Here is a 24662-nt window from a genome sequence, read left to right as displayed (position 1 = left end):
TTACAGTTAGAAAGAGTGCTGGAGTGAATACTGATGCCCCCTATAGGTGTGCACGTGTGATATGATCACGTTAGGTTAAAGGCTGTGCTCATCTTTGACTTCACAGATTTTGCCCAACTGCTGTCTGGCAGGGTGCAGGAGTTGTGCCGTGTCCTTGATGCCTCTTGATACCGTCAAGATTGCAGATGTGTGCTCATCTGAGGGTGTGCAATGGCATCTTACTGTGGCTTCCACCCGCATGCCCCATTGCTAATGAGGGTTGAGCATTTTCTCTTGTGTTTACTGACTCTACCTTTTCTCTGTCTGTGATTTCCTTGTTCTGATCCTCTTTCCATTTTTCTTATTTAGTCACCAAAGTTGCAAAAGGTGCTTCAGCTGACCAACACAGCTCCTGATACATGAGCTCCAGACTGTTTTTTCCACTCTGCCTTAAGTAGTTGCCAAGAATGCTCTGTGTTGGGAAGACACAGAACAACTCTTCCTCTCATGTGCTCTTCCTAACGGGTCTAACTTCCTAGTGGATCTGTGTTATTTGTATAACATCCTTCATTATTCCACATGCACCTTTGAGCCTTCGTAATAAGGCTCATTATAGATACCCATACAGCAGGTATTGATTACTTGCTATGAGTAAGGCTTTCCAGTGACCTCCTGGAACACTAAGATGAGTAGGACCCAGTTCCTGCCCTTAAAACACTCTCAAGGCAGAAATGACATAAAAAGTGAATGTATTTAGTGAATTTTAATAATGACTGATTTTCTGGTTCTGGACAAGAATATCTCTGGTGTAGAATTACTTATGATGGCTAAACAATTAACATAACCTGTATGCTAATCAATAAGAGAAACCTATATGCTGATCAATAAGAGAATGGTTAAATGAGTTATGGTTTAACCATACTCTGAAATTCGTCCATACTAACATGGAAGGCTAACTCTTCTATATTATTGAGTGGAAAAGAGAAAATTCCAGAACAGGTTAAACTGATTATTACAAAAAGAAAGAAAATTCTAAATGTCTCCTTTTTTTAACAAACAAACCCACCAGCCTCCTTGTGGGTGCAGGCTACAGTCTCAACACTGTCTGTACACCTCGCCCCCCATCCCCCCGTCTTTCTAACAGTGTGGTGTGGTGGAATGTTCTGCTCCGAATTCCCTCTTTCCTAATGCTTTCCCCCTGAAAATCAAAACCCAGTTCTCTGTTGCCCTGCGCCCCTGTCCTTTACCCTTGTCGGTGTCCTGTGCATATCTTTGCAGTAATGAGCTTTTTCTTTTGCAAATCAGTTGGTTCCAGCTCTACAAGTTCTAGTGGACTGGCTGGAAACTATATCCCTTCCTTTCTGAAAAAAGAAATCAGTTCTGCTCTGCAGAGGGTCCACTTGGCACCTATTCCCGACCCTTCCCCGGGTAAGTTCTATTTGGGATTATTATTATTTGTGAATTTATTCAAAAATACTTATTAAACAAGTGCTTTGTGTCAAACGTGGTAGGCCTAGGATCCACAAATGAAGGAGACAACAAAATTCCTTGTCCTCCTGGAACCTGTACTGCACAGACAGCAAGTAAACCAAATAAGATGCTCCAAAGTGCTAAGGGGAAAATAAAGCAGGGAGCAGGAAGCATGGGGGCAGGAGTGTAGGGTACAGACGGGCATTTTACACAGGGCGGCCGAAGGAGACCTCACTGCAGAGGAGCCATTGGGTAAAGATCAACAGGAGATGAACAAGCAAACTCTGTATTTTGGGCTCTTAGTGCGTGGGCCTGCAGGCAGAATGGGCCTGGCAGATGCAAGGAAATAGCAACCCACTTACAGTATTCTTGCCTGGAAAATTCCATGGGCAGAGGAGCCTGAGGGTCTACAGTCCAAGGGTTTGCAAGAGTTGGACACAACTCAGCGACTAAACCACCACAAATTCCATGGGCAGAGGAGCCTGGGGAGCTACCGTCCATTGAGCCGCAAAGAGCTGGACATGACTGAGCACACACCGGAATGACACGAGTGTCTCTGGCCTGCCTGATACAGGATGAGGGTGTCCTTAATTGGGAGGGCCAACTCCAAGGGCGTGGCTTCTCTTGAGCTCTGCTTTTCTGATATTTATGTCACCAAGATGCTCTTTGCTGTACTTTGTCTGGGCCCAAATCAATCAGACCCACCCTTCTCTTTCCCTACAGGCTATTCTTCCTTGAAGGCTGTGAGACCTCATCCTGGACGACCGTTTTTCCACACCCAGCCTAGAAGCACTCCTGGGTTGCTGCCCCGGCCTCCAGCCGCCCAGCCTGTACACGGCAGGACGGACTGGATCGCTAAGTACGCGTCTCGGCGATGACTGTCACGAAACCTTTTGTAGGGCACAGTAGGACCCTGTCCCTTGGCCAGCTGGTATTCCACCTGCAACAGACTTTCGGTTGGTGGAAAAGCAAACACTTTATAGTTATTCTTCTGAACTGAGACATTTCAATATTCTTTTTTAAAGTTTTTTTTTTTTAATATTGATTTGAATGCAGTACTTTTTTTTTGTACAAAGTTATTTTATTCTAAAACTGGGTCCCATTATTTTCTTAAACAGCAGCATTTTGTATATATGGATTATGTTTTAGCATTTTATACAGTCAACTTTGTAAGGAACTTTTTAAAGATTAATTGATTTTCCTTTGGGGTTCCAGATAATATTTTATACAGATTTTTAAAAATATAATAATATTGATGCAGTATTGCAACAGGGGTGCAATTTACAGCTACGCGATAAAGGGTTATTTCCTCAATGTGTGTGGATATTTGTGAAGTGGTTAAATTTTAAATGTGGCATGTTCGGTACTTTAAGCTTTTCTGGACTGACGTCAGCGCTAGAAAACTGACCATCTGCCGTTTCTCAATACCGTGTTATTGGTTTGACTTTTTAATACCGCTGTGCTGTTCTGAAAGTACTATTACATAATTCACTTTGTTTTCTTTTTACTCCCCAGATGAAAAAACTCTAAGTAAATATTTTTAGAAATGTTTACAACGCGTTTTTTGGTGGCTGGTGATAATCCAGCTGAAACCAAGCTATGCCATCACATTCTATTTTCTTCCATTTTTGAAGTCACTTTCTATAAGTACCCATAAAAGGGAAGCTTTTGAAGCCAAAAGGTTCTCCACATAAAGGTTAACACAGTGACTTAAACTTATATCCCTGCCAAGATACATGACCCAAAAGCAAAGTTTCAAAGTAGCACAACCCTTAGAATGTTGCATTTAGCTCAGTCCTCCAGGCCTGGCCAGAGATAGACGATGAATAGTCATTGTCTGCCCTCTGGTCCGATTATCAGGGCAATTTGGGGAGCAAGAAAAAAATAGATGGCAGAGGTCCCACTGGTCTGTGAAGCCACAGTTACCATGATGTCAAGTGTCCGTCACGTGCCACATTTGAAGAACTCTAAACCCTTGTGTAGTTTCTTTCAACAGTGAGAACTCCATTGGGCAGAGGCTGTTCCATTGAGAGGAATGTTTACAGCAGTTTTGAAAATGACAAAGCTAGTTTGGAGACAGAAAAAGGAAGTCCACTCTGATCCACTCTGTCAGGCACACTCACCTCCACTCGTAATTACCTGAAAGACAAGAAAGAAGGTCACTGCCAGTGAACGCGACATCATCTCTAGAGTGTATAGACTCACTTTTTCCCAGGGCTCAAGTCACTTTTGTTTGGTTCTAGGATATAGCAAGTGGAGTCAATGAAATTGTCATTTTTGTAAGTTAAAATGATAGGTGAAAATGAATATTGGTACTTTGATATGGTTCAGCCTAATAAGTGGATACATTTCTGTGTTGATGTATTAATAATATGTTGCAGCCCATGGTTCCCAAAGGGCCCTCACCTAAAATCAGGGAGCAATTTGTGTCTTCGAGAATCTGACTCAAAAAGGTACTTAACCAAGCACCATGATTGCTGGGGGCATGAGAAAAGCAAATGATAGATGTGGATTTGAGAGGTCATATTTTCCTGTTAACAAACTGGCAGCAAAGCTTCAGGAAATAAATATGTATATGTAAGCACAACTTGAAGCTGAATTTATTTCTGTATTATATTCTCATTATCTCAATCAACAGAGAATGTGTTTTCAGAGATGAGTCCTTTACTATGCGGTTAATATTTATTTCCCCTTTCTGTATTAGGAATAAAAAGTAAGTTAATCTGAACGCTTACCCACCTTGCTAGAAAGCTGGTTTAAAATCGTAAATACCCACTAGAGAACCAGATGGATTATGAATGCCATATTCCTGGTCCTCTAGCTTATGTTAAGGTCATTACATTTTAATTGGAAAACCTACTTACCTGGTTACTATACATTATAAAATTGTTTTTCTATTACTTTTGTAGGGCCTCAATACAGAAAATATTTGTCTTTTCATCCTCTTCCTCTTTCCTTTGTTTATCAGCAGACAATTTCCCTTATTCATTTGAAAGTCGAGAAGCTGACACTGCATTGAGTAAAATAGAAGGCTGAAAAAAACAAGATCAGTTCTAAAGAACTAGCAAAATCCTCTAAAGTTCTTTTATTCTCACCCTGAAATGGGTAAAGGATGCACTGAGCATACAAGCTGATTACTGTAGAAAGGGAAAAGTCACCAATACTTTGTTAAGTAAAAAGAAAATACTGCCTGTTTCTTGTATTTTTAGTTACTATAAGATTATAAAATCTACAAGACACCAAGAGGAATGATAAGTTTAACTATACCTACCCACGACTGTACCTCATGTCAGGCATAAAGTTTTAGGGGACTTCAGGAGATGGTATAGTGCCCAAGGGTTCAGTGACAGTGGTTATGCCAAAGGGTATGCGTGTGAACTGCAGGGAAAGTCGCATGAGCCTAAAAGCTATTCTTCGTGTGATTGTTCATTTCACAGTAAGCTGCCATTAATTACTAAGCCCTCAGCCAGCTCATATATGATTTAAATAGGAAGAAAACCGATTTTCTCAAGCAGTTTCTTACAGATCTCTTGCTTCAAGGACCATAAACGTCTAGTAAACGGATGCTGTGTCATATTCTGGAATGATAAAAAATTAAACACTTGACTCCAGACAAGCCATGTAAAACAGAATTGTTTTTAAGTACAAATCACCAGTACTGTTGGAGTTCACAGGCACCATGTTTTCTTACGAAGTGGCATCAAGCCATTGTTTTGTGCCATTTAGGAGAGAAAAAGAATACAGGCTGTATGTTTTAGCTCAGTGTGTGATCCAAAGCAATATGTTTATAAGAAAATGTTTGATGTACTAATTATTTTCTATCATTTAAAGCATACTGTAGCAACTTGTTTAAGATATGTGGTTAATTTTTAGAATTATTTTTACAATTTCCAACCAAAGTACTGTATTTTATATAATTTATTGTGAGGACCTTCTCATGGAAACCAACAGAAGACAAACTGGGGGGGCAAATATCACCTTAATCTGTATTATCAGTTTCTTACAGACACTGCTAATGTGAATTTAAAATGGCCTGAATAGTCTTCTGATCTTGGATAGTTCAGTACTGACAGCAATTTCGTCACCTGATTTGATTACAAGGGAGCAACTAAGAATATATTTAATTATAAAGCAAATATTCATAATGATGAGAAGATAGGAGGACCGAAAACTATTTACTCAAGCCCCTTCTGAAATAAAATGTTCCTTTTTGAATAGTTTGTCCTAAGGTGTTTAAAAATGTTAACTTTACTTAAGGAAAATTCTGCTCCAAATAAAGTTACAGTTTAAGAAAAATTGATTTGAATGTTCTATTTTTGTTGTTATGTTCTTCCATCAAACAATAACATTACTATTTCCTAATTTGAAATTTTCATATTTTATAATTTCTTAACACCTATTAGAGTGTTTACTGCTGTGAAATTGATAGCATATACTTAGACCAGCAGTAGGAAGCGGTATTTTGCAATGTGGAGACTATTTAAATTTAGCTTTTAGCAAATTAGGTGACTAGGAATATTTTGACAAAACAAAAAGCACATCAAAACAATTTCTTGTTGCTGATTTCATCATGACAAATACCTACCTTGTATTTTTCTAGCTTTCACAGTATAGTCACATGTACAATATAAACATGTACAGTATAAACCTTCAAAAGAAGCTCATACCTTCATGAATTCCATACAGGATTCCACAGAAAATTCATTTACCAAACATTCTTTGAGTCCTTGAAAGAATTTTGAGGGACAATGATTTACCAATCAACCTTGTATTGGTGAATCCATAAATGTGCCCTAGCCTATCAGAACACCCCCAACCTGAGTGTGTCATCACCCCGTTCGTCTAATGACCCCCCATCTCCCCTCAGCCCTTCAGATGCCCCACAGATTCAAGCTCTCAGTCTTCCTTCCTGCTATCAAAGCCTGCTGTTAGAACAGCTGGGACTGAATTTAAACCATTGTGACTCTCTTTCTGGAATGTTTACTTAGAAAAGCTCCTCTTAAACTGATTTTTAAAGCTCTTGATTTTTGTTAAGGCAATTTTACCTGCTACTGAGTGGGTGGGGGGAAGGGTCAAAGGCTGAGACAAGTTCCCATGGCCTCTGAATTTAAATATATATATCCAGTAGGTAGAAAGACACCGAGAATAAGACTGTCCCAGGTTGAGAGCAACTCCAAGGGTCTCCAGGAATAAAATAATTTCAGGGGCTTCCAAGGAGCAGAATGACCTAAGGGTACTTTCATAGAATGGCAGAATTAAACAGGATTTTTTTTTTATTTCTCCACAAGCATGTTTAATGAGAGTCTTATGACACTGCCTTAGTTTCTCTTTCAGGTAAACAAGATTGCTAGGATGATGTAACTTCTATTAGGTTGGACATAGAAGTGTCCTTTTTTTTTTTAAAAAAAGAAAATAGTAAAATACCAGCAATTTGATATGGTTCAACCAATTAGAAGAAGCAAATAGATATAGAGATTTAACTGATCAACAAAGTTGATAATAGTGCTCTTCCTGTATAGTTCAATGAAAGTGAATCTTTGCAGAAAGGTGAGCTGGAAAAAACTGATAAAGATCACCACCTCCAGCAGGTTTGAAAAATATGGCTTGCCTACCTATGTCAAACTGAGTAATGTCTGTGTTAAGTCAGAATTAGAAAGATGAAATTGAATATGTACTATTATTCCTGTTTGAAAATGACTTCCTGTTCTAGGGGTGCCCAGCTGTTCTTGTTTGCTTTTCTTCTTACTTTACACACTTGCTCTGGATACTTTGTTTTACTGCCAGATGAATCCATCTCAGTCCTCTCTTCTGAGTTGTCACTGGCCTCTTTTTAAATTAAAAAAAAAAAAGAGAATTTTATTTTTTTAGTTGAAGTATAGTTGATTCATAGTATTATGTTAATTTCTGCTATACAGCAAAGTGCTTCAGTTATACATAATTCTTATTTACTATTCTTTTCCCTTACGGTTTATCACAGGACATTGAATATAGTTCTCTGTGCTGTACTGTAGGACCTCGTTGTTTATCCATTCTATATGTAACAGCTTATATCTGCTAACCCTAACCTCCCGCTGGCCTTTCAACTGTCTAGTGACATTTACAAGTGTGTGGCTTGTGAGAATAAAAGACAAACCCATTCATTATGTCCCCCAAATCTCTATGGAGCTAGAAACCAAAGCATCGTTCATTGTTTGTTTCCACAAGTGTTCTCTGAATGTCTTCTCTGCCCTAAGCATTATTCTAGGATCAGGGTATACAAAGGTACATTTTAAGAAATATGAAAACCCCCTAACCTGTTGGAATTTACATTCTATCAAAATTCCAGATAGATATCAAAATAAATATATAGTATATTATATGACAATAAATGTTCAGAAAAGTAAATGAGGATGGAAAAGAAAGTGTGTGTGTGCTTAGGGAGAGGACATCAGTTTAGACTTCTCTTCCTCCCATCCACCCCCTTAATATCTTACCTTTTCTTATCTATCTTCTTCTAATTTATGATGCTATACTATAATACACACGGATATTTCCAGGTTTCTCTTTCCCCACCCTGAACAGTCCCAGGTCATTCTCCCTGTTTCTGCCAGAGAAATCTACAGAAAATAAAATCTGATCTTGTCAGTTGCTGTAATTGATCAGCAGCACAGGCTTCTCAAGCCAGGTAATTTCAAGAACCCCTCCTGGGTGAAAACAATAATTAACATCTATAGTCTGCGAAATAGGAGAGGCTGCCTCAGGAAACAAGAAATAGGCCTTTTGGAGGCATACATTTTTAACCTTAAAATTTGTGTGAATTTTTCTATAATAATTTTGATAGTCTTAAAATATTTTTTAAAGCTCTAGCTTAATTACCACCCAGATTATAGTTGTAGCCCCACTGACACCTCTACCCCAAGGCCCCCACTTCCTCCCATCCAAGAAGGTGCTGTGGATTAAACCAGTTTTGTCGAAAGTGTAGGAAATGAAGGAGAGGCTCAAGAGGATTCACTGAGTCAAGGAAGAAAGGAGGAAAGAGGAAATACATATATATATAAACTAAAAATACATGAAGAATAAACTATATACAATTATGTATTAATTGTATTATATGTGCTGCTGCTGCTAAGTCGCTTCAGTCATGTCCGACTCTGTGCGACCCCATGGACTGCAGTCTTCCAGGCAAGGGTACTGGAGTGGGGTGCCATTGCCTTCTCCGTATTATATGTAAGTATGTATAAACATTCATTATACATTTTACACACACAAAGTGTGAAATTAAGTTCTAATAATGTTAATAGAAAAATTGTAAAATAGTCAAAAGAAAGGCAGACTGCCACGTGCAGCGCCTCATTTGGATGTGTCTGGAGTCTTGGAAGCTTGACTACCCTACGTTCTCCTACAAATGGACCTTGAGAGCTTGTTTGGAGGTTCTAGCAGGGGAGCGCAGCTACTCGTATACCCTTGACCGAAGACCGGTCCTCCTCTAGCGGGGATGGTCGTCCTCTTCGACCGAGCGCGCAGCTTCGGGAGGGACGCACATGGAGCGGTGAGGGAGGAAGGGGACACCCGCCTAGCCAGCCAGATCAGCCGAATCAACCCTGGCGATCAATGGGGTGACAGATGTCGCAACCAGATCGCCCTCACATCCGAAAACCTGTGGTAGTTCGCGCAGTATATAAACTACAAGAAACTTCTGTCTTTAAGGATATGTCGACTTTTTCTTTGTTTTCTAAATGCCGGATCTCTAAAATATATCTTAAACTAAGGTCCAAACCTAACTAACACTTAAAAATTATTCCCTCAAATTGCAAAAATTGCTGTTAAAACGGGCTTGATTTGGAGTTGCATCCAGCATGCCTTGCAGATGGGTGGAGCATGCTAAATATTGCCGTCTCTATTGGTGAAATATTCTGGAGCCTCGCCCACCGGCGCCCTCGGGTCCCCCGGCTGCAGACCGCTCGCTGGGCGCCTTTGTGCGGTTCTGGTCACTCCGAGTGGAGCCAGGTCTGTCTCCCTCTTGTCACTCCCACCTCCCCTTCCCCCCTCTTCTTGTTTCTCGCGGCTCCGAGTCTCTCACGCTCCTTCCTCATCCTGGAATCACCCCGCATTCATCCTATCTATCCCTGTCTCGCTCCCGCGGCCCTGTTCCTATCCCGGCAGACACGGACCCCTGGGTTGGGGTGAGGGGTCTTGCTTGGTCGGCGTGCGTATCCTTATTAACCCGTTCTGTGCAGTCCAGAGCCCTGGGTGGAAGGCAAGCTCTGATGGTCTCCCAGCGCGGACTGAGCGGCCGCGCGGAGCGCTGAGAGCCTGTCTCGGGTGCCGAGCGGTGGCCTGGGCGCAAGAAGGGCCTGGGGGCTTCTGTCCAGGGGGGGCGGGGGTGTGCAGGGCCCGGGGCCACCACCCCGGGCCCTGCCCGCAGACGCACGTCTTGCGGACAATAGTAATAATTGACCCCTCCTTCTTCTGTTGCTGTGAGGCTCGAATCTGATGCATGTGAAAGTGAATTTTTGCAGAGGTTCCATGGGTGTGGACGTCTCTTCCGCGGTCCTTGGTCTGGCCTGTACAGGCCGAATTTGGGAAATCTGAGATTTTCAAGGTTAAAGTATATGGTGTGGTGATTCTGTGAAGTCCTGTGCTGCTAGCCCAAATGTCTTTACAGGAAATAGCCCCCCGCTTCCCAAGATCCAGAATAATAAATCATAAAGCTATGAAACTATTTGAAAGGCAAAGGTGGTGGTTGTTTTTTAAGGTTTTAAAATGGTAGTCTGTTTTTATTGATTGAGGGCAAACGCAGTTTAAAAACAAAAAACAGAAACCCACAAAATCCCTCCTCCCCCAACCCCCACAGAACCCCCCAGTTTGTCAAAACCCTGAATATTCAGTTAGCCCCTGAATACTGGACTGAGAACGCGAAATTGAGGCTGTTCTTTTGCGAGGAGTGCTGCGTTTGTATTTCAGAAAACCTGAAAGGCCGTGATGGCCACGAAACCCAAGCTCCACTATCCCAACGGACGAGGCCGGATGGAATCTGTGCGATGGGTGTTAGCTGCTGCCGGAGTCGAGGTACCCTAGCTATACTGGTGTTTCTGCACAGATTTGTCTTATAACGTTGAGCTCTGTCCTCTCCCGGTAATATTACAGACCTGCTTCAGTGAGTCAGAAGAGTCCTTCCTCTCAAGAATTTTTCTTTTTCTAAATGGAGTGTAGTTGATGAAATTCTCTTTTACTTTAAGCCTTAATCATTTGCTTCTGATCTACCACCAGTAAGTATTTATAATGAGGAAAACAGGCATGAACCTGCAATTTGCCAATTACACCCAGAACTTGGTGACTATAAAATCTCTAGGTTTAGATCTGTTTCCTATTTACTTTAGTGACTTCAGGCTTGAAGCCCCTGCATGCCCATATCCTTTGGCCCACAGTGGTTTTGGTCTTATTTTTGCTCCGTTCTTGGAGCTGCTTCTTGATAGAAACATAAAACAGATATTAGTAGTCACGATTTGGGTGCGTGTCTGTGGTTGTTCCTGGGGCGACTTGTGGAAGTAACTGCTTGTCAAATGCCCCTCATTCTGAATTTGATGGATTTACTCTCATTTTAACCTGTTCCCCTCTTCTGTCTGTTTCCTGTAAACTACTAATTGGATCCAGAAGTCTGATCAAATCCAGGCTCCTTTTTCTCCTTCTCTTTTTTTTTCCCTGCCAGACTGCAGCAAAAGTGGTAGTGTGAACATGTTTCTCATATGCGACATCACGGGCACGTGACGTCAACCTGTCTCGTTTTCAGCGTTGCTGAGTGTGATCATTGTGTTTCCTTGACATCAGCCTGTTCCCACAGTATGAAGTTTTCCTCTGTTACCCTTTCAGCCACCGTCTTTGCAGCCTTGATCATCACCGTTGTTAGGGGTTACAAAATGGTGATTTTTCTATTTCTGTTATTTCACCTAAGTTGAACTGTGATTCTCTTATAAAGAGTATTTGTTCACTGGTTATGTTCTTAATTACCTTAAAGCACATTACAGTTCACTTAAGAAAAGCAGAATAAATGCTTGATTCTATCAATTTTCAGAATAATGAGTCATGACCCTACCAAACTCCAAAGGTGATAAATGAACATAGTTGGGTTTGGGGTTTTGTTTTTTATTTATTGGTTTGGTTAGGCTTTGGTTTCCTTGCCTGTCATTATATCTCACCACACAGCATTTTACAGTTTTCTAAGTTAGTTGATACCATTTTTATATACAGATTCTGATTTCTGACTTCTCTTGAGAAGTTGGAAGATCTGATGCTCCTAGGGCCTCATTTTCATAGGGCAGCCGTTGCTGACTCTAAGAGGGACAGCCCCTGCAGATGGACCTTTCTAGTTTATGTAGTCTCCACCATTCCCTATGATCTCAGAACACTTTCTCTAGTTGTGTTGAGAAGAGAGGGCAACAGTTCTTGATCCCTTGACTTGAGCCTATTTGGCTTGTTTATGTCACCTGTCTGACCCTGTGTGCTTCTGAGCTTGCAGTTGCTGTCTTGTATATGTAGATACTGGAAGCCCTTGTCCGAATCCCTTCCTCCCTAGCTTCATTCTGTGCTTCCTACTCAGCTGTGGGTCAGGATTCTTGGTTACACTCATAGCAACCCAACCCTAAGTAAGTTAAACAAAAGGGAGCATGAGTCCTATTATCCACCTCCCCCAGACCAGGCAGGCAGGTAGGGTAGGGTACTTACTTAGCCCAGTGTGGGGCATGGGTCTCAAGTCCACTCTGACCAGGTTCTCTAACCAGGAGAAAGACTGGCCTCCCTCATGAGGGCTGACCACGTGGTTTACAGGAGCAATGCCCCAAAGTTGGTTTCAGGGATCCCTCCCATGTCTGCGCCCAAAGACATTTTCAGCCACATCTGTGTTCAGTCAGGTCTGCAATAGTCAGGAGGGCCGGGCTACAGCAGCTGGGTGAGTTCGTGATTTCCAGGGTCACAGTGTCAGGTAGAGCCTGACATGTAAAGCACACACATCCCAGTAACCAGGTGCCTCACACCTGCTGGGAGGCAGCCTGGCCTAATTCCAGGAGTCAGCATCTTCCAACTCATACTTGGTTTGAGTCCTCAGACCCTGCTGTGTCCTGGATGCTGCGTCTTGGCTGCTTGGAGCTTCATTTGCCCAAAGACTCCCCAAACCCGGTCAGATCCTCCTTGTGAAGAGGGGGAATGAACAGTGTAAAAGAGAAGACATAAAGAGACACAGATGCGTAGAACAGTCTTTTGGACTCTGGGAGAGGGCCAGAGTGGGATGATTTGGGAGAATGGCACTGAAACATGTATAATATCATATGTGAAATGAATCGCCAGTCCAGGTTCGATGCAGGATACAGGATGCTCGGGGCTGGTGCACTGGGATGACTCAGAGGGATGGTACGGGGAGGGAGGTGGGAGGGGATTCAGGATGGGGAACACGTGTACACCCGTGGTGGATTCATGTTGATGTATGGCAAAACCAATACAATATTGTAAAGTAATTAGCCTCCAATTAAAATAAATAAACATATTAAAAAATAACCAAAAAAAAAAAAAAAAGAGAAGACTTGAAGGCCACACACTCCTCATTCAGGACTTCCGGGCAGTTCGCTCAGAAGAAGAGGGTGTGTGGAGAGGGAGGGAGTGCATGATGTGGATGGGGGCACGTCTCCAGAGGATCCCCTGGGGGATCAGCACCCCGTCAGGGAACAGAGACCGCTGATTGTGTGGACAGAAACCACACACTGTCTGTCCTTACAGCCCCGGGGCAGCCCCCAGACAGTCTCCAGCTCCTCCAAGCTCAGCCTCCTGCGCTTTTTACCTTCCTCCGTCTCCCGCCGTCTCACCTCCTGTTCCGGTGCCAGTTTCTTCTTACAGACCAATAGTATTATAAAGTTTGACACGAGAGAGTTTCTCTAGTGAGAGAGAGCATGCATTTTGCTACATGTTCCCAGGAGTCAAAACCCAGAATCGGAGGCATTTGGAAGGAATTAAAAAGAAATTTTATTGAAGTATATTTGATTTATACTATTTCAGGTGTACAGCAAAGTGATTCAGTTATAAATATTTTTGAGATTCTTTTCCAATATAGGTTATTACAAGATACTGAATGTAGTTCTCTGCACTATACATTAGATCCTTGTTGTTTATCTATTTTGTATATCTGCTAATACTACTAATATTTTGTATATCTGCTAATCCCAAACCCCTAATGTGTCCCTCCTGCGCCCTCTTCCCCACGCTGGTAACCATAAGTTTGTGTACTATGTCTGAACGTGGTTCTATTTTATAAACAGGTTCATTTGTGGCATTTTTTTTCAAGATTTCACATATAAATGGTGTCAGATGATATTTTTCTTTGACTTACTGCATTTAGTATGTTAATCTCTAGGTCCATCCACGTTGCTTGGAAAGGCTTGTTTGTTTTTTTTTTTAATGCACATTCCTGGTCTCTCCCAGCTATTGGACGTGAATCTTTGAGGGATGGGCCTGGGTTCTGGCACATACACACGCTTTCTCATGTGCTTTATACATGATCAGGCTCATTAAAGTGTGAGAGCAGTGGTGCAGTGGAAACACCTCGGCATCACGGCTGACCGCCTGAGCATTCAAACGCCCAGAACATTCTTACCCTGAGGCTACTGTTTCCTGGGCCCCAGATGGAGTGCCTCTAGGGGCACCGAGGCCCTCTCCTCACACAGGAGGGCTGGGAATAGGAGAAGCCATGCCTTCACCCCATCATCTTGATGCCCCTCTGGTCGACTAGGTGAGGTAGACGAAAGAATGGCCAGGCCTGTGCTGCGGCTCTGTCCTTCCTGGGATGACGTGGGGTGAGGGGCAGCGCAAGGCACAGGCTCGACTGGGAACCACCCAGGGACTTGGGGCCTCAGTGGGCATGAGAAGGACATCAGTATATTCGAGCATGTTGTATATGTCACAAGAAAAGGGACTTTCCAGTGTTTCTTTTCCTCCCCAACTTTTAGTTTGGAAACTTTAAAACTTACAGAAAAGTTGTAATAGTAAAATGGATACCTTTCAACTAAACTCACCAGGTGCTAACATTTTGCTGTTTGCCTCCTTCCTTCGTCTGTCTCTGCTTTTTTTTATTCTTAATCATTTGAAAGTAAGTTGCAGACATCAGCATGTGTCTTCCTGTTAAGAAAAAAATAAAATTGTCCCCATAACTGTAATATCATTGTCACAACTAAGAAAATAACATCAGTTTTACAACATATTATATACAACCCAAATTCAGAAGTTGCCTCTTGTGCCCCAAATGTCTATATAGCTGTTAAATGTATCTCTTTAGTAGTTATAACTACCACTCCCTCATCCAAGATCTAATCAAGATTTAGACACTTGGTGGTTGTCTCTATTCTCTTTTCATCTAGAGCAGAATCTACATTTTGTTCTTTTCTTTCATACTCTTCACTTAACAGAGAAGGAATGTGTGATGGAGGAATTGAATCTCTTGAATGAATTTCTGCCAAGAGAAATAAAGAGTCAGTAATGTGACTTGGAGGCCAAATGGCCTAAAGAATTTTCAGAGGAGGTTTACCTAGCTACAGTCGAATCCCTTGTAAATAAAGATTTGCCCTTGAGAGCAGGGCTCATGCTTTCAGTCGGGAAGTAGATGGATGTCTAGGAAAACGGGAGCCAGACAAGTGATGAAGACCACAGAGCGGGAGCCGCAAAGGCAGAAAGTCTGTCCCCCCAACTGGCTTCCAAACCTGCGCGTCCTGGAGGAGCTTAAAAAAAAACAGTTCTGGAGGTTGGAAAGAGTGCAGACCATTTGTATACTGCAGAGTGTCGCACATTCTGGATACGCCCCCGTCTCACCTTGCAGCTCCGTCCAGGTTAAACTGGTTGGGATGCTGTTTCTGCAGGTCGCTGTATCTTCACTGTCCCAGCAGAGAGCGTGGGATGCCTCAAGGTGGCCCCAGTGGAGAACTGAGCTTGACCACTTGGGTAGGTGGATGGTGGGATTTCCACATCTGCAGAGACATTTTTTCTTTGTCATAATAAGTAACCTGCGGGATGATGCTTTGTGTAAATACTCTATGCCCAATGACCCAACGATTTCAGCATCTTGATCCTTATCAGAGTCAGTTATTACATTATAGGGTGAAAATTGGTGATTTTCTAATTTTATCATTAATTAGGAACAATTCTGCATTAATTAGTGCTAATTCTGGAAAAGAGAGCTTTCTTTCTTCTTTTTTTTTTGAATCATCATTTATGGACACAAGGATTTTTTTGGTTGATCCTTGGACTGCAAGGAGATCCAACCAGTCCATTCTGAAGGAGATCAGCCCTGGGATTTCTTTGGAAGGAATGATGCTAAAACTGAAACTCCAGTACTTTGGCCACCTCATGTGAAGAGTTGACTCATTGGAAAAGATTCTGATGCTGGGAGGGACTGAGGGCAGGAGGAGAAGGGGACGACAGAGAATGAGATGGCTGGATGGCATCACGGACTCGATGGACGTGAGTTTCAGTGAACTCCGGGAGTTGGTGATGGACAGGGAGGCCTGGCGTGCTGCGATTCATGGGGTCGCAAAGAGTCAGACACGACTGAGCGACTGATCTGATCTGATTCTCATCTATGCCTGATATCACTTGAATTGTCCCAAACGTGGCTAGGGCTTTGACATATATCTGTTTGTCTTTGAGTACATCCTCACTTTTTGACATAACAGAATCAAATTTTACCCGTGGGAGCCCAGGGATATTTAGAAACCAAGATATGGGTACTGAGTATGTTCTTTCTGTCTGTTTTTTGGGCAGTTTAACTTGGTATTTTTGGTCCTAAAACCATAATGACATTTCCCTTCTTTTTTTGGGGGGTGTCTTTTTTAGTTTGACGAAGAATTTTTAGAAACAAAAGAACAGTTGCAGAAGTTGCAGGATGGTGAGTATAAAAATGTATTACTGTCAATAATGCTGATTTTTTAATGTCGATAATGCTGATTTAAGTGGAAGGACAAAGATTCAGCTGACACTAAACGTCCAGAACAGTATCCTAAAACCAGATAAGCAAGAAGGAACAGTGGCCGAAATTGCTAGAAAATCACTTGATTTTCAGTAGTTCTATAAAAGCCAATCAGAGGGGGAGTAGTTCTTCCCTCTGTCCACTGAGCAGCCCTTTTCCATCTCTCTCTCCTCCCCGACCTTCCTCTGCCTTTTCCCCTCTTTCTTCCACTCCCTCATCCCTTCCCTCCTCAATTTCCACCTCTTACATATTACCTGAAGCATCTGCTTGAAGTGTGCAGATAATAGTCCCCGTTTACACTGGGCTGCTTTCTCAAGTAAGTACCAAACGGATGAGACAGCAGTGAAAGGCCTGCCTTTAACTCCTGGTCCCACCCTCCCTCCACACCCAGACCCCTGTAAGCAGCTTCCTTCCTTGCCATCAGCAGGGTCCTGAGGCCCAACTCAGGGATCCCTGGAGAGGGACCAGCTCTGCAGGGCTGTGATGTCTCCATCAGGAGTGACACTGCGCATGTGCTGAGTATATATCTGCCCTCAACCCGCCTCAAGCCCTCCAGGACTGGGCTGTGTGCTATGCTTGTGACTCTTCCTGGGGTTTGGTGTAGGTAAAGTGTTTGAGACAGTCTTCTTGAAGAAAGGAAGGGGTGACTTTTTGACCGGTGACTGCGTATTTGGCAGTAGGTGGGCTGTGGAAGTGGATGCCTGTACGTTGGGCTTCATCATCAGACTGACCAAGTGACACAGTCATAGACATTCTACACAGATGGGTTGTTGTGTTCTACACTGGCCGTTGCAGGAGCCACCAGCCATACGTGACTCCTGAGCACTTGTGTCCATGGGGACGAAGGAAATGACTTTTAAATTTTTCAAAAGTTTTAGGACTTTGCTGGTGACTCAGTGGTTAAGACTCTGCACTTCCACTGCAGTGGGGCTTGGAATCAACCTCCACTCAGGGAGCTAAGATTCTGCATGCCCCATGGCACAGGCACAGCCAAAAAAAATATTAAGCTTTAAAATTTTTAATTGATTTAGAGTTCCCTGGTGGCTTAGTGGTTAGGATTCTAGGCTTTCAGTCTTGTGGGCCCAGGTTCAATCCCTAATCAGGGAACTAAGATCCTGCAAGCTGCATGCCTCAGCCACACACACACACAAAAAAATAAAAAGTTCAATTTAAATTAAGGCTTAATTATATGCATGCCACTACTGGCTACTGTATTGGCCAGCACAGCTCTGTAAAGAGATGTCTTCACTGTGTTACCCCTCACCCCTTACACTGAGACTAAGTGTTTTTCCTGGGGTGAAAATTGAAAGGTTTATGTCCATGCTAGTTTTAAGTCTTGTTTTATGGCTAAATCAGCACCCCTGAATGAAGTTGGGGGAGCTTTACACTATTTCTTAAGGCTGTGGCCCCATTCAGCAGAGTATTTTTTGAGGGATGGGGGAAAGGGGAGAGAGCACGTCTAACTCCGGGCTTCCGTTCCCAGGTAACCACCTGCTGTTTCAGCAAGTGCCAATGGTTGAAATCGACGGGATGAAGCTGGTGCAGACCCGGAGCATCCTCCACTACATCGCAGACAAGCACCATCTCTTCGGCAAAGACCTCAAGGAGAGAACCCTGTACTGTGGCTCCTCCGGGGTGTTCTCAATTGTACCTCTAGCAATGCTTAGCTCATTAGCCACCCTCCACAGCCCCCTGGTCCACTGCATGTCCTGTATCGTTAGTACAAACAAGGAACAAACCTCCAGAAAGGTCATCAAGACCACTTGGAAAGTCAGTACAGAGAGTCTGAGTAAAATGAGGGGAAAGGATTGAATTTGGGTATTAGAGACTGTGTCTGGGGTGTGGTGAGGTTTCTGCATCCTTAAATGTTTTGATTTTTTTTTTTTTTTTACTGTTCTTGCAAATCTATTATCACTGAGTATTAGGAATCAGAAGCTGCTGTGACATTCAAGGCCCAGAATACTGTGCACTGGCTTATAATTTGAACTCAGAGCCTGGTCTTTGTACCTCCTGGATCATGTCCCTGGGCAAAGTGTTAGGCTCTAGTGTCCTGATGAGTTTCCAGTGTGATGAGGGTACTAATAGTATATTCCTCATAATGCTGTAGGATTCAATGAAATATTAGATGTAGGGTATTTAGCACCACTCCTCGTACACACCAAGTATTCTGTAAATGGTACCCACTATTTTTACAAATGTGAAGTTGTACCCATACTGAGCATGGGTGAAAGGACATCCATGACTCTGGTACTTCGAGATTTGTGATGGGTTTCTCTGAAGAAGTTTTCTGATTTATAACTAGAATTGACTTTGCATCTTTGCTGTTAAGGGACAGGTGGAGATGAATGCTTCTTGATATTTAAGTAGCCCGAGCTGTAAGAGAAAAGCATTCTGGATATTTAGCTGTGGGAGCCAATGAGGGGCCACTGAGAAAATGCTTTGTGTGTGTGTTTTGAAGGATTGACATGTATGTGGAGGGGACCCTGGATCTTCTGGAACTGCTTATCATGCATCCTTTCCTCAAACCAGACGATCAGCAAAAGGAAGTGGCTAATATGGCCCAGAAGGCTATAATTAGATACTTTCCTGTGTTCGAAAAGGTAGGTGGCAGCTAAGCCTATGGAGACAGCATCACCAGACCACAAAACACCCCTCTTCTGCTCAGGCAGAGTAAAAGCTGAGCCCTGCTAGACCAGCCCTCTGGGTTCCAAAGAGCTGACGGTTGCGTCAGCACAAAGCCAGCATGTCTTGGAGCCTCCCCTACTCTTCCAGAGTCTTCCATGCTCTCTGGCCAAGATACAGGCTCACCTCTGTATGCACTGTCATTGCTTGCCTTTGCCAGGTGGCACCCTGTACAGGACACAGGAGAGCAGAAGCCAGCTCCTTCCTTCCTTCTTTCGTTCCATCCTACTTGATAGTTGGATATGAAGAGAAGAACCGTGGCTGTTTTATTTCTCTTCCCTTTTGTTCTCTTTCTTGTCTCATTACGGTATCTGTTTTACTGAACTTCAACTCCTCCTCTCTTTTCCTCAATGGAGAAGGATTATTTTAAATGCCTCAGTTAAAAAACAAGAGCAAGTAAAAGCCGGGAATTGGCAGATTTCCTCTGGCCATTGACGTGGAAGTAGATAAGAAGGAAGAGAGGTGCTTTCTGAGTGTTTCTGCCCTTGGTTTCATGGTCTCTTGCCTGCAGGAACTTTGTGAATGTAAAATAGGATGATGCAGAAATGGGCTGTGGTGAGGGAGGAACAGGTGTCTCGGATAAGGGTCACTGCCAGCTTCTGTCTCCCTGTGAGTCAGACTACGTCAGAACTCCGCCAAACATACGGGCTAAAAGTTATTACTTTCTTATTTAGTTAGTTATTTAGGGCTGCACTGGGTATTTGTGGCTGCACACCGGCTTTCTCGGGTTGTGGTGAATGAGGGCTTCTCTCTAGGTGTAGCGCGTGGGCTTATCATCATGGTGGTTTCTCCCGTTGCCAAGCTCTAGGGTGCGTGGGCTTCAGTAGTTGAGACACGAGGGCTTAGTTGCTCCGCAGCACGTGGAAACTTCCCAGACCAGGGATCAAACTCGTGTCCCCTTCATTGACAGGCAGATTCTTACCCACTGGACCACCAATCCTGTTACCTTCTTTTTACACATAATGAAATAGAACCACAGAGAGACTGCGTGACATGCCTAAGGTGGGAGCCAGGACTGGAACTCTGGCCTCTGACTACATTCCAGACTCTGTCTTTCTCCAGTCTGGCTCCAGTCACTCTGTTTGATTTGGAATCATCTTAGAGTCCCTCTCTCTCTCTCATACACACACACATGCACGCACATACACATATCTGCAAAGGGGCTCTCCCCTGGTCTCCCCCTGTTCCTTGCTTCTTTCCAATCGCCATCTATTCCTGTGAATCTCCGCACCTAACCCTCAATATGGGAGTCAGGATGAATTCTCATTCTTTTAATTTTCTTGGTCTTGAAAGTGAAGTGAAAATATTAGTCGCTCCATCGTGTCTGACTCTTTGCGACTCCACAGATTGTAGCCTCTGTCCATGGGATTCTCCAGGCAAGAATACCGGAGTAGGCAGCCATTCCCTTCTCCAGGGGATCTTAGATGTTAAAGGAAGCCTGCTTTTTTTTTTTCTTCTTCACTGTCGTGTCTAGTTTACGACTGTGAGTCCTGACAGTCATAGAAACACAGAACTGGGAAATAGATTAGACTCCTTGGACAGGACCAGTGGCTTACTTCTTACATCCTTCCCACCATCTCCTGAATGCATCAGGACTAATTCTTTTCTGCTGACGCATTTACAGAATAGCTGTATCCTTTTAAAGCACCAGATGCTATATCCAGAATTAATACTTCCTTCTGCTTTTCAGGGTCTCATTCTGTTATAAAGCAGAGACCTATGGATGCTGTCATTTCTACACCTTTTTTGCTCATTCTCTCTTAGGGAACTTCCTCTTAGTTGATGTTATTTGTAAAAAGATAAAAGAAAAAGGCCATGGTTTCAGCTCTTAGATGCTGCACTGATTCCATAGCTATATTAGTTTCTCCATGTCGACCATTGTAACCGATGTAAAACATTTATACCCTGCAGGTTTTACGGGGTCATGGACAAAGGTTTCTTGTTGGTAATCAGCTGAGTCTTGCAGACATAATTCTACTCCAGACCATTTTGGCTCTAGAAGAGAAAATTCCTAATATCCTGTCTGCCTTCCCTCACCTCCAGGTAAATAAACTAATGTTTTAGAAGATTGACCCACAACTCTTAGGCCTTCCTTCAATGTCTGTTGATTGATTGGCTCTGTGTTTGTGTGTGTGTATGTAATATTTTTGGTTCTCATTATGGTGGTGGTGTTGTGCAGTCTCTTGAGTTGTGTCCAACTGTTTTGTGACCCCATAAATTGTACCCTGCCAGGTTCCTCTGTCCATGGGATTTCCCAGGCAAGAATCCTGGAGTGGGTTGCTATTTCCTTTCCTTCTCCAGGGGATCTTCCAGATCCAGGGATCAAACCTGCTTCTGGCAGGCAGGTTCTTTACCACTGAGCCATCGGGGAAGCTAGATTCTAGTTATTAAAATGAAATGAAAGTACAGACTTGAAATTGGTTTTCTGGTTCCCAGGCCCTTAGAGCTGAGCAGTTGTTTACACATGAAAGAAGTTGTCTCTCGACTTTGCTGCGTGACTACACTCTTGGAACAAATTCCATACTAGAGTTTTTGTTAATATTAGTGACATATGTGTGAATACTTCTGTATAATGTTTGTACACATGCTTAATTAAGGCTGTGCTTTGTACACAGGAGACATTTGGTAAATGGTAGCTTTTTAAGTAAATGACCTCTTTATTTTGAAAGATTTTATTAGAATAATTATAGACAATGGATGTTCAGTTCCCATATAATTTAGAATTTTTACCAGATCAAATGGATTTTTCCTCTCAATTACTGAAAATTGTTAAGATTTGACTCTATGAATGAAAACAGATTTCTTTTTCTTCTTTGCAGTTTACATGAATATCTGGTGTCTTGAACCCTACGTTACAAAAATGCAACTGGCCATCGTCCACACATAGCTGGAAAGAGAATTCATTTGTTAATAGAAGTAAAAATGTCCAAGGAAGCTGAACCTTAAAATGTAACTTGTACTGTCTGATGAATTTTAAAAGTATTTCTATTTAAACTTTCTTCTTAGAGCAATATATTTGAGGTACTTAAATGGCACCCCACTCCAGTACTCTTGCCTGGGAAATCCCATGGACGGAGGAGCCTGGTGGGCTGCAGTCCACGGGGTCTCGAAGAATTGGACACGACTGAGCGACTTCACTTTCACTTTTCACTCTCATGCATTGGAGAAGGAAATGGCAACCCACTCCAGTGTTCTTGCCTGGAGAATCCCAGGGACAAGGGAGCCTGGTGGGCGGCCGTCTATGGGGTCGCACAGAGTCGGACACGACTGAAGCGACTTAGCAGCAGCAGCATGTCTTTTTTGTCCTTCTTTTTTCTTTAAGCAAGTATAATCCCATTCTAAGTATCTTTTTTATTTTGCTGTCTCTGAAAAAAGTTGACATCGTGGTGTGGATTTGCATAAAGCCTGGTCTAGATCCCAGCCACTGTGGCAGATTGTAAATAATACCAACAGATCAGCCCCTCAACAGATGTTGGATTATGGCTCTGTTCGGATCCCTGTAACAAATATTTATTGCAGACACTTTGATGGGCCATTTTGCAGCACCGTATTTTCATAGAATGGCTCAGCCAGTAAAGAATCCACCTACAGTGCAGGAGACCTGGGTTTGATACCTGGGTTGGGAAGATACCCTGGAGAAGGGAACAGCTACCCACTCCAGTATTCCGGCCTGGAGATCGCCATGGACTGTATAGTCCATGGGGTCGCAAAGAGTCGGACATGACTGAGCAGCTTTGAAGTTCAAGTTCAATTTTAGCCTTGAACTTTTGCGTTTTCTCTTTTCAGGAGTACACAGTGAAAATCAGTAATATCCCTACAATTAAGAAATTCCTTGAACCTGGCAGCAAGAAGAAGCCTCCCCCCGATGACATCTACGTGAGAACCGTGTACAACATCTTCATGCCATAGGACAGCAGTACAGCTGTGACTGAGCACTGCCCCCAGAGATTGATGTGTCCACAGTAGTGTCTTAATTGAAGCCAGGCTGCCGTGATCCAGCTCTGTCGTGGTGCTGTGTATATTGTTCCTAAGTTGGTCTTTCATGTCCTAATATCTCTTTGAGAAACATCGACCTGTTTTTTTGGTCCAGTGAGTGATTGTTACAGGACCTCTTCTGAAATATTTTTGGAGAGATCAGCCTTTAAGTTAGATCTGCTCTGTCTGTTCATTTCCTGGTACAGGGATGGGTAGGACCTTGTATCGTCTGTCCCCTGAGCTTTTGTCCTCTCCTTATCCCATTCTAAACTCCCTCCAGTCTCTTCCTGTTTTTAGTGTCTAATAACAATGGAGTTTTTACTAGATAGTAACTCTCCTCTGAGCTATAATAGATCCGTGGTAGTGATGAATGCCTTTGATATTCACTAAAATAAAGGATTTACAAATCATTGCCCTGCTGCTAGAATTTTTAAGTTAAATTATTTGGAATATATAATGCATTCACATGGTTCAAAAATCAAAAATATACAAAAGGCTATACAAGAACTTCCATGGTGGCCCAGTGGTTAAGAGTCTGCCTACCAATGAAGGGGACACAGGTTTGATCCCTGGTCCCGGACCTAAAATCCCACATGCCATGGAGCAACTAAGCGCACGCACCACTACTACTGAAGCCTATGTGCTCTAGAGCCCATGCTCCACAACGAGAGGAGCCACCTCAGTGAGAATCTCACCCACTGCAACCAGAGAGTAGCCCCTGCTCGCTGCACCTAGAGAAATCCCGTGCGCAGCAACAAAGACCCAGCACAGCCAAAAATAAATGAACTTATATTGTTGGAAGTGTTTCCAGCTCTGCCTCCCAGTTCTTTTCAGTTCTGCTCCCTGCAGGTAAACATCATTATCCTTTGTATATCCTTCCAGTTATATTTGACATAAGTGTAAGAAAATATGAATATATATAACTTTTATCCTGTTATTACCCAAATGGTTATTTAGGGACTTCTAGTTTTTTTTGCACTTCAGAACTAAAAGTATGACTTAGTACTGTTTTAAACATGTATTGACTTGCATCTTAAATATTAATTGAGCTCCTATTATGTGCCAGGCAGGGTGCCAGAAGGCAAAACCCTAAAACAGAGCCCTGCTTTAGAAAAAAGTCACCACGCAGTAGGCAAGATAGATGCATCAATAGCAGAAGTAATTTTAGAAAAGAAAAAATTGCCACTCGAGAGTAGCTAATACTTGGGAATTTAAAAACTGGAGAAAGGCAAGTATTTGATCCGCGTCTCATAAAGAAAACACACTCATTTCTTACTGCAAGAGGGATTTCTGCCCAGATGTAAAGAAACAGTCCCGAGGTGACCCTTCATGCCTGTCACAATCAATGCAAGGCCCTTGGAGTTTTATTAGAGGAAAATCCAACACAGATGTGGAGATGGTTTTCTGCCTTCACATTTTTACAATTTGAACACTCAGTCATCACTCAGATACTTAGAACTGCTGAAGGAGCAAGGGCTGGCAGCAGGTGCATCACCGGGAAGGCCTGGGGAGCACTGGTGTCCAGGCTGATGCTCCCACCAGCCTCCTGGGAGCAAAAGAACAAAAAGAAGAAACTGAA

At 42.9% G+C, this 24662-nt stretch overlaps 2 protein-coding genes across 6 annotated transcripts in view; both read left to right on the top strand.

The window, feature by feature from the left end:
• Positions 1-5749, top strand: part of CILK1 (ciliogenesis associated kinase 1) — a 30261-nt gene extending 24512 nt beyond the window's left edge. For both annotated transcript variants that reach the window (XM_061398450.1, XM_061398449.1), the window contains exons 12-13: positions 1285-1407; positions 2173-5749. In XM_061398450.1, coding sequence (XP_061254434.1) covers positions 1285-1407; positions 2173-2327 — 278 coding nt within the window. In that variant the 3' untranslated portion in view covers positions 2328-5749. The remainder of the gene's footprint in view (positions 1-1284; positions 1408-2172) is intronic.
• A 3599-nt stretch (positions 5750-9348) lies between these two features.
• LOC133236421 (glutathione S-transferase A4) lies at positions 9349-23493 on the top strand. Of its 4 annotated transcripts, none has more exons than XM_061398441.1 (7): positions 9349-9435; positions 10393-10497; positions 16294-16345; positions 17910-18042; positions 18885-19026; positions 21020-21151; positions 22895-23493. In XM_061398441.1, the coding sequence occupies exons 2-7, from the start codon at positions 10411-10413 to the stop codon at positions 23015-23017; spliced, it is 669 nt and encodes a 222-aa protein (XP_061254425.1). In that variant the 5' UTR covers positions 9349-9435; positions 10393-10410; the 3' UTR covers positions 23018-23493. The 4 variants fall into 4 exon arrangements, 3 of the variants coding, with proteins under 3 accessions (XP_061254425.1, XP_061254426.1, XP_061254424.1); XM_061398442.1 differs by lacking the exon at positions 9349-9435 and adding an exon at positions 15321-15402 and having other exon boundaries at positions 10415-10497; XR_009732885.1 differs by lacking the exons at positions 9349-9435; positions 10393-10497 and adding exons at positions 11138-11348; positions 21928-22057 and having other exon boundaries at positions 22895-22983.
• The last annotated feature ends 1169 nt before the right edge of the window (positions 23494-24662 follow it).

This window comes from Bos javanicus, chromosome 23 (genome assembly GCF_032452875.1).
Source record: "Bos javanicus breed banteng chromosome 23, ARS-OSU_banteng_1.0, whole genome shotgun sequence".
NCBI classification, from domain to species: Eukaryota; Metazoa; Chordata; class Mammalia; order Artiodactyla; family Bovidae; genus Bos; species Bos javanicus.
This window is presented reverse-complemented; position numbering and strand designations above follow the sequence as displayed.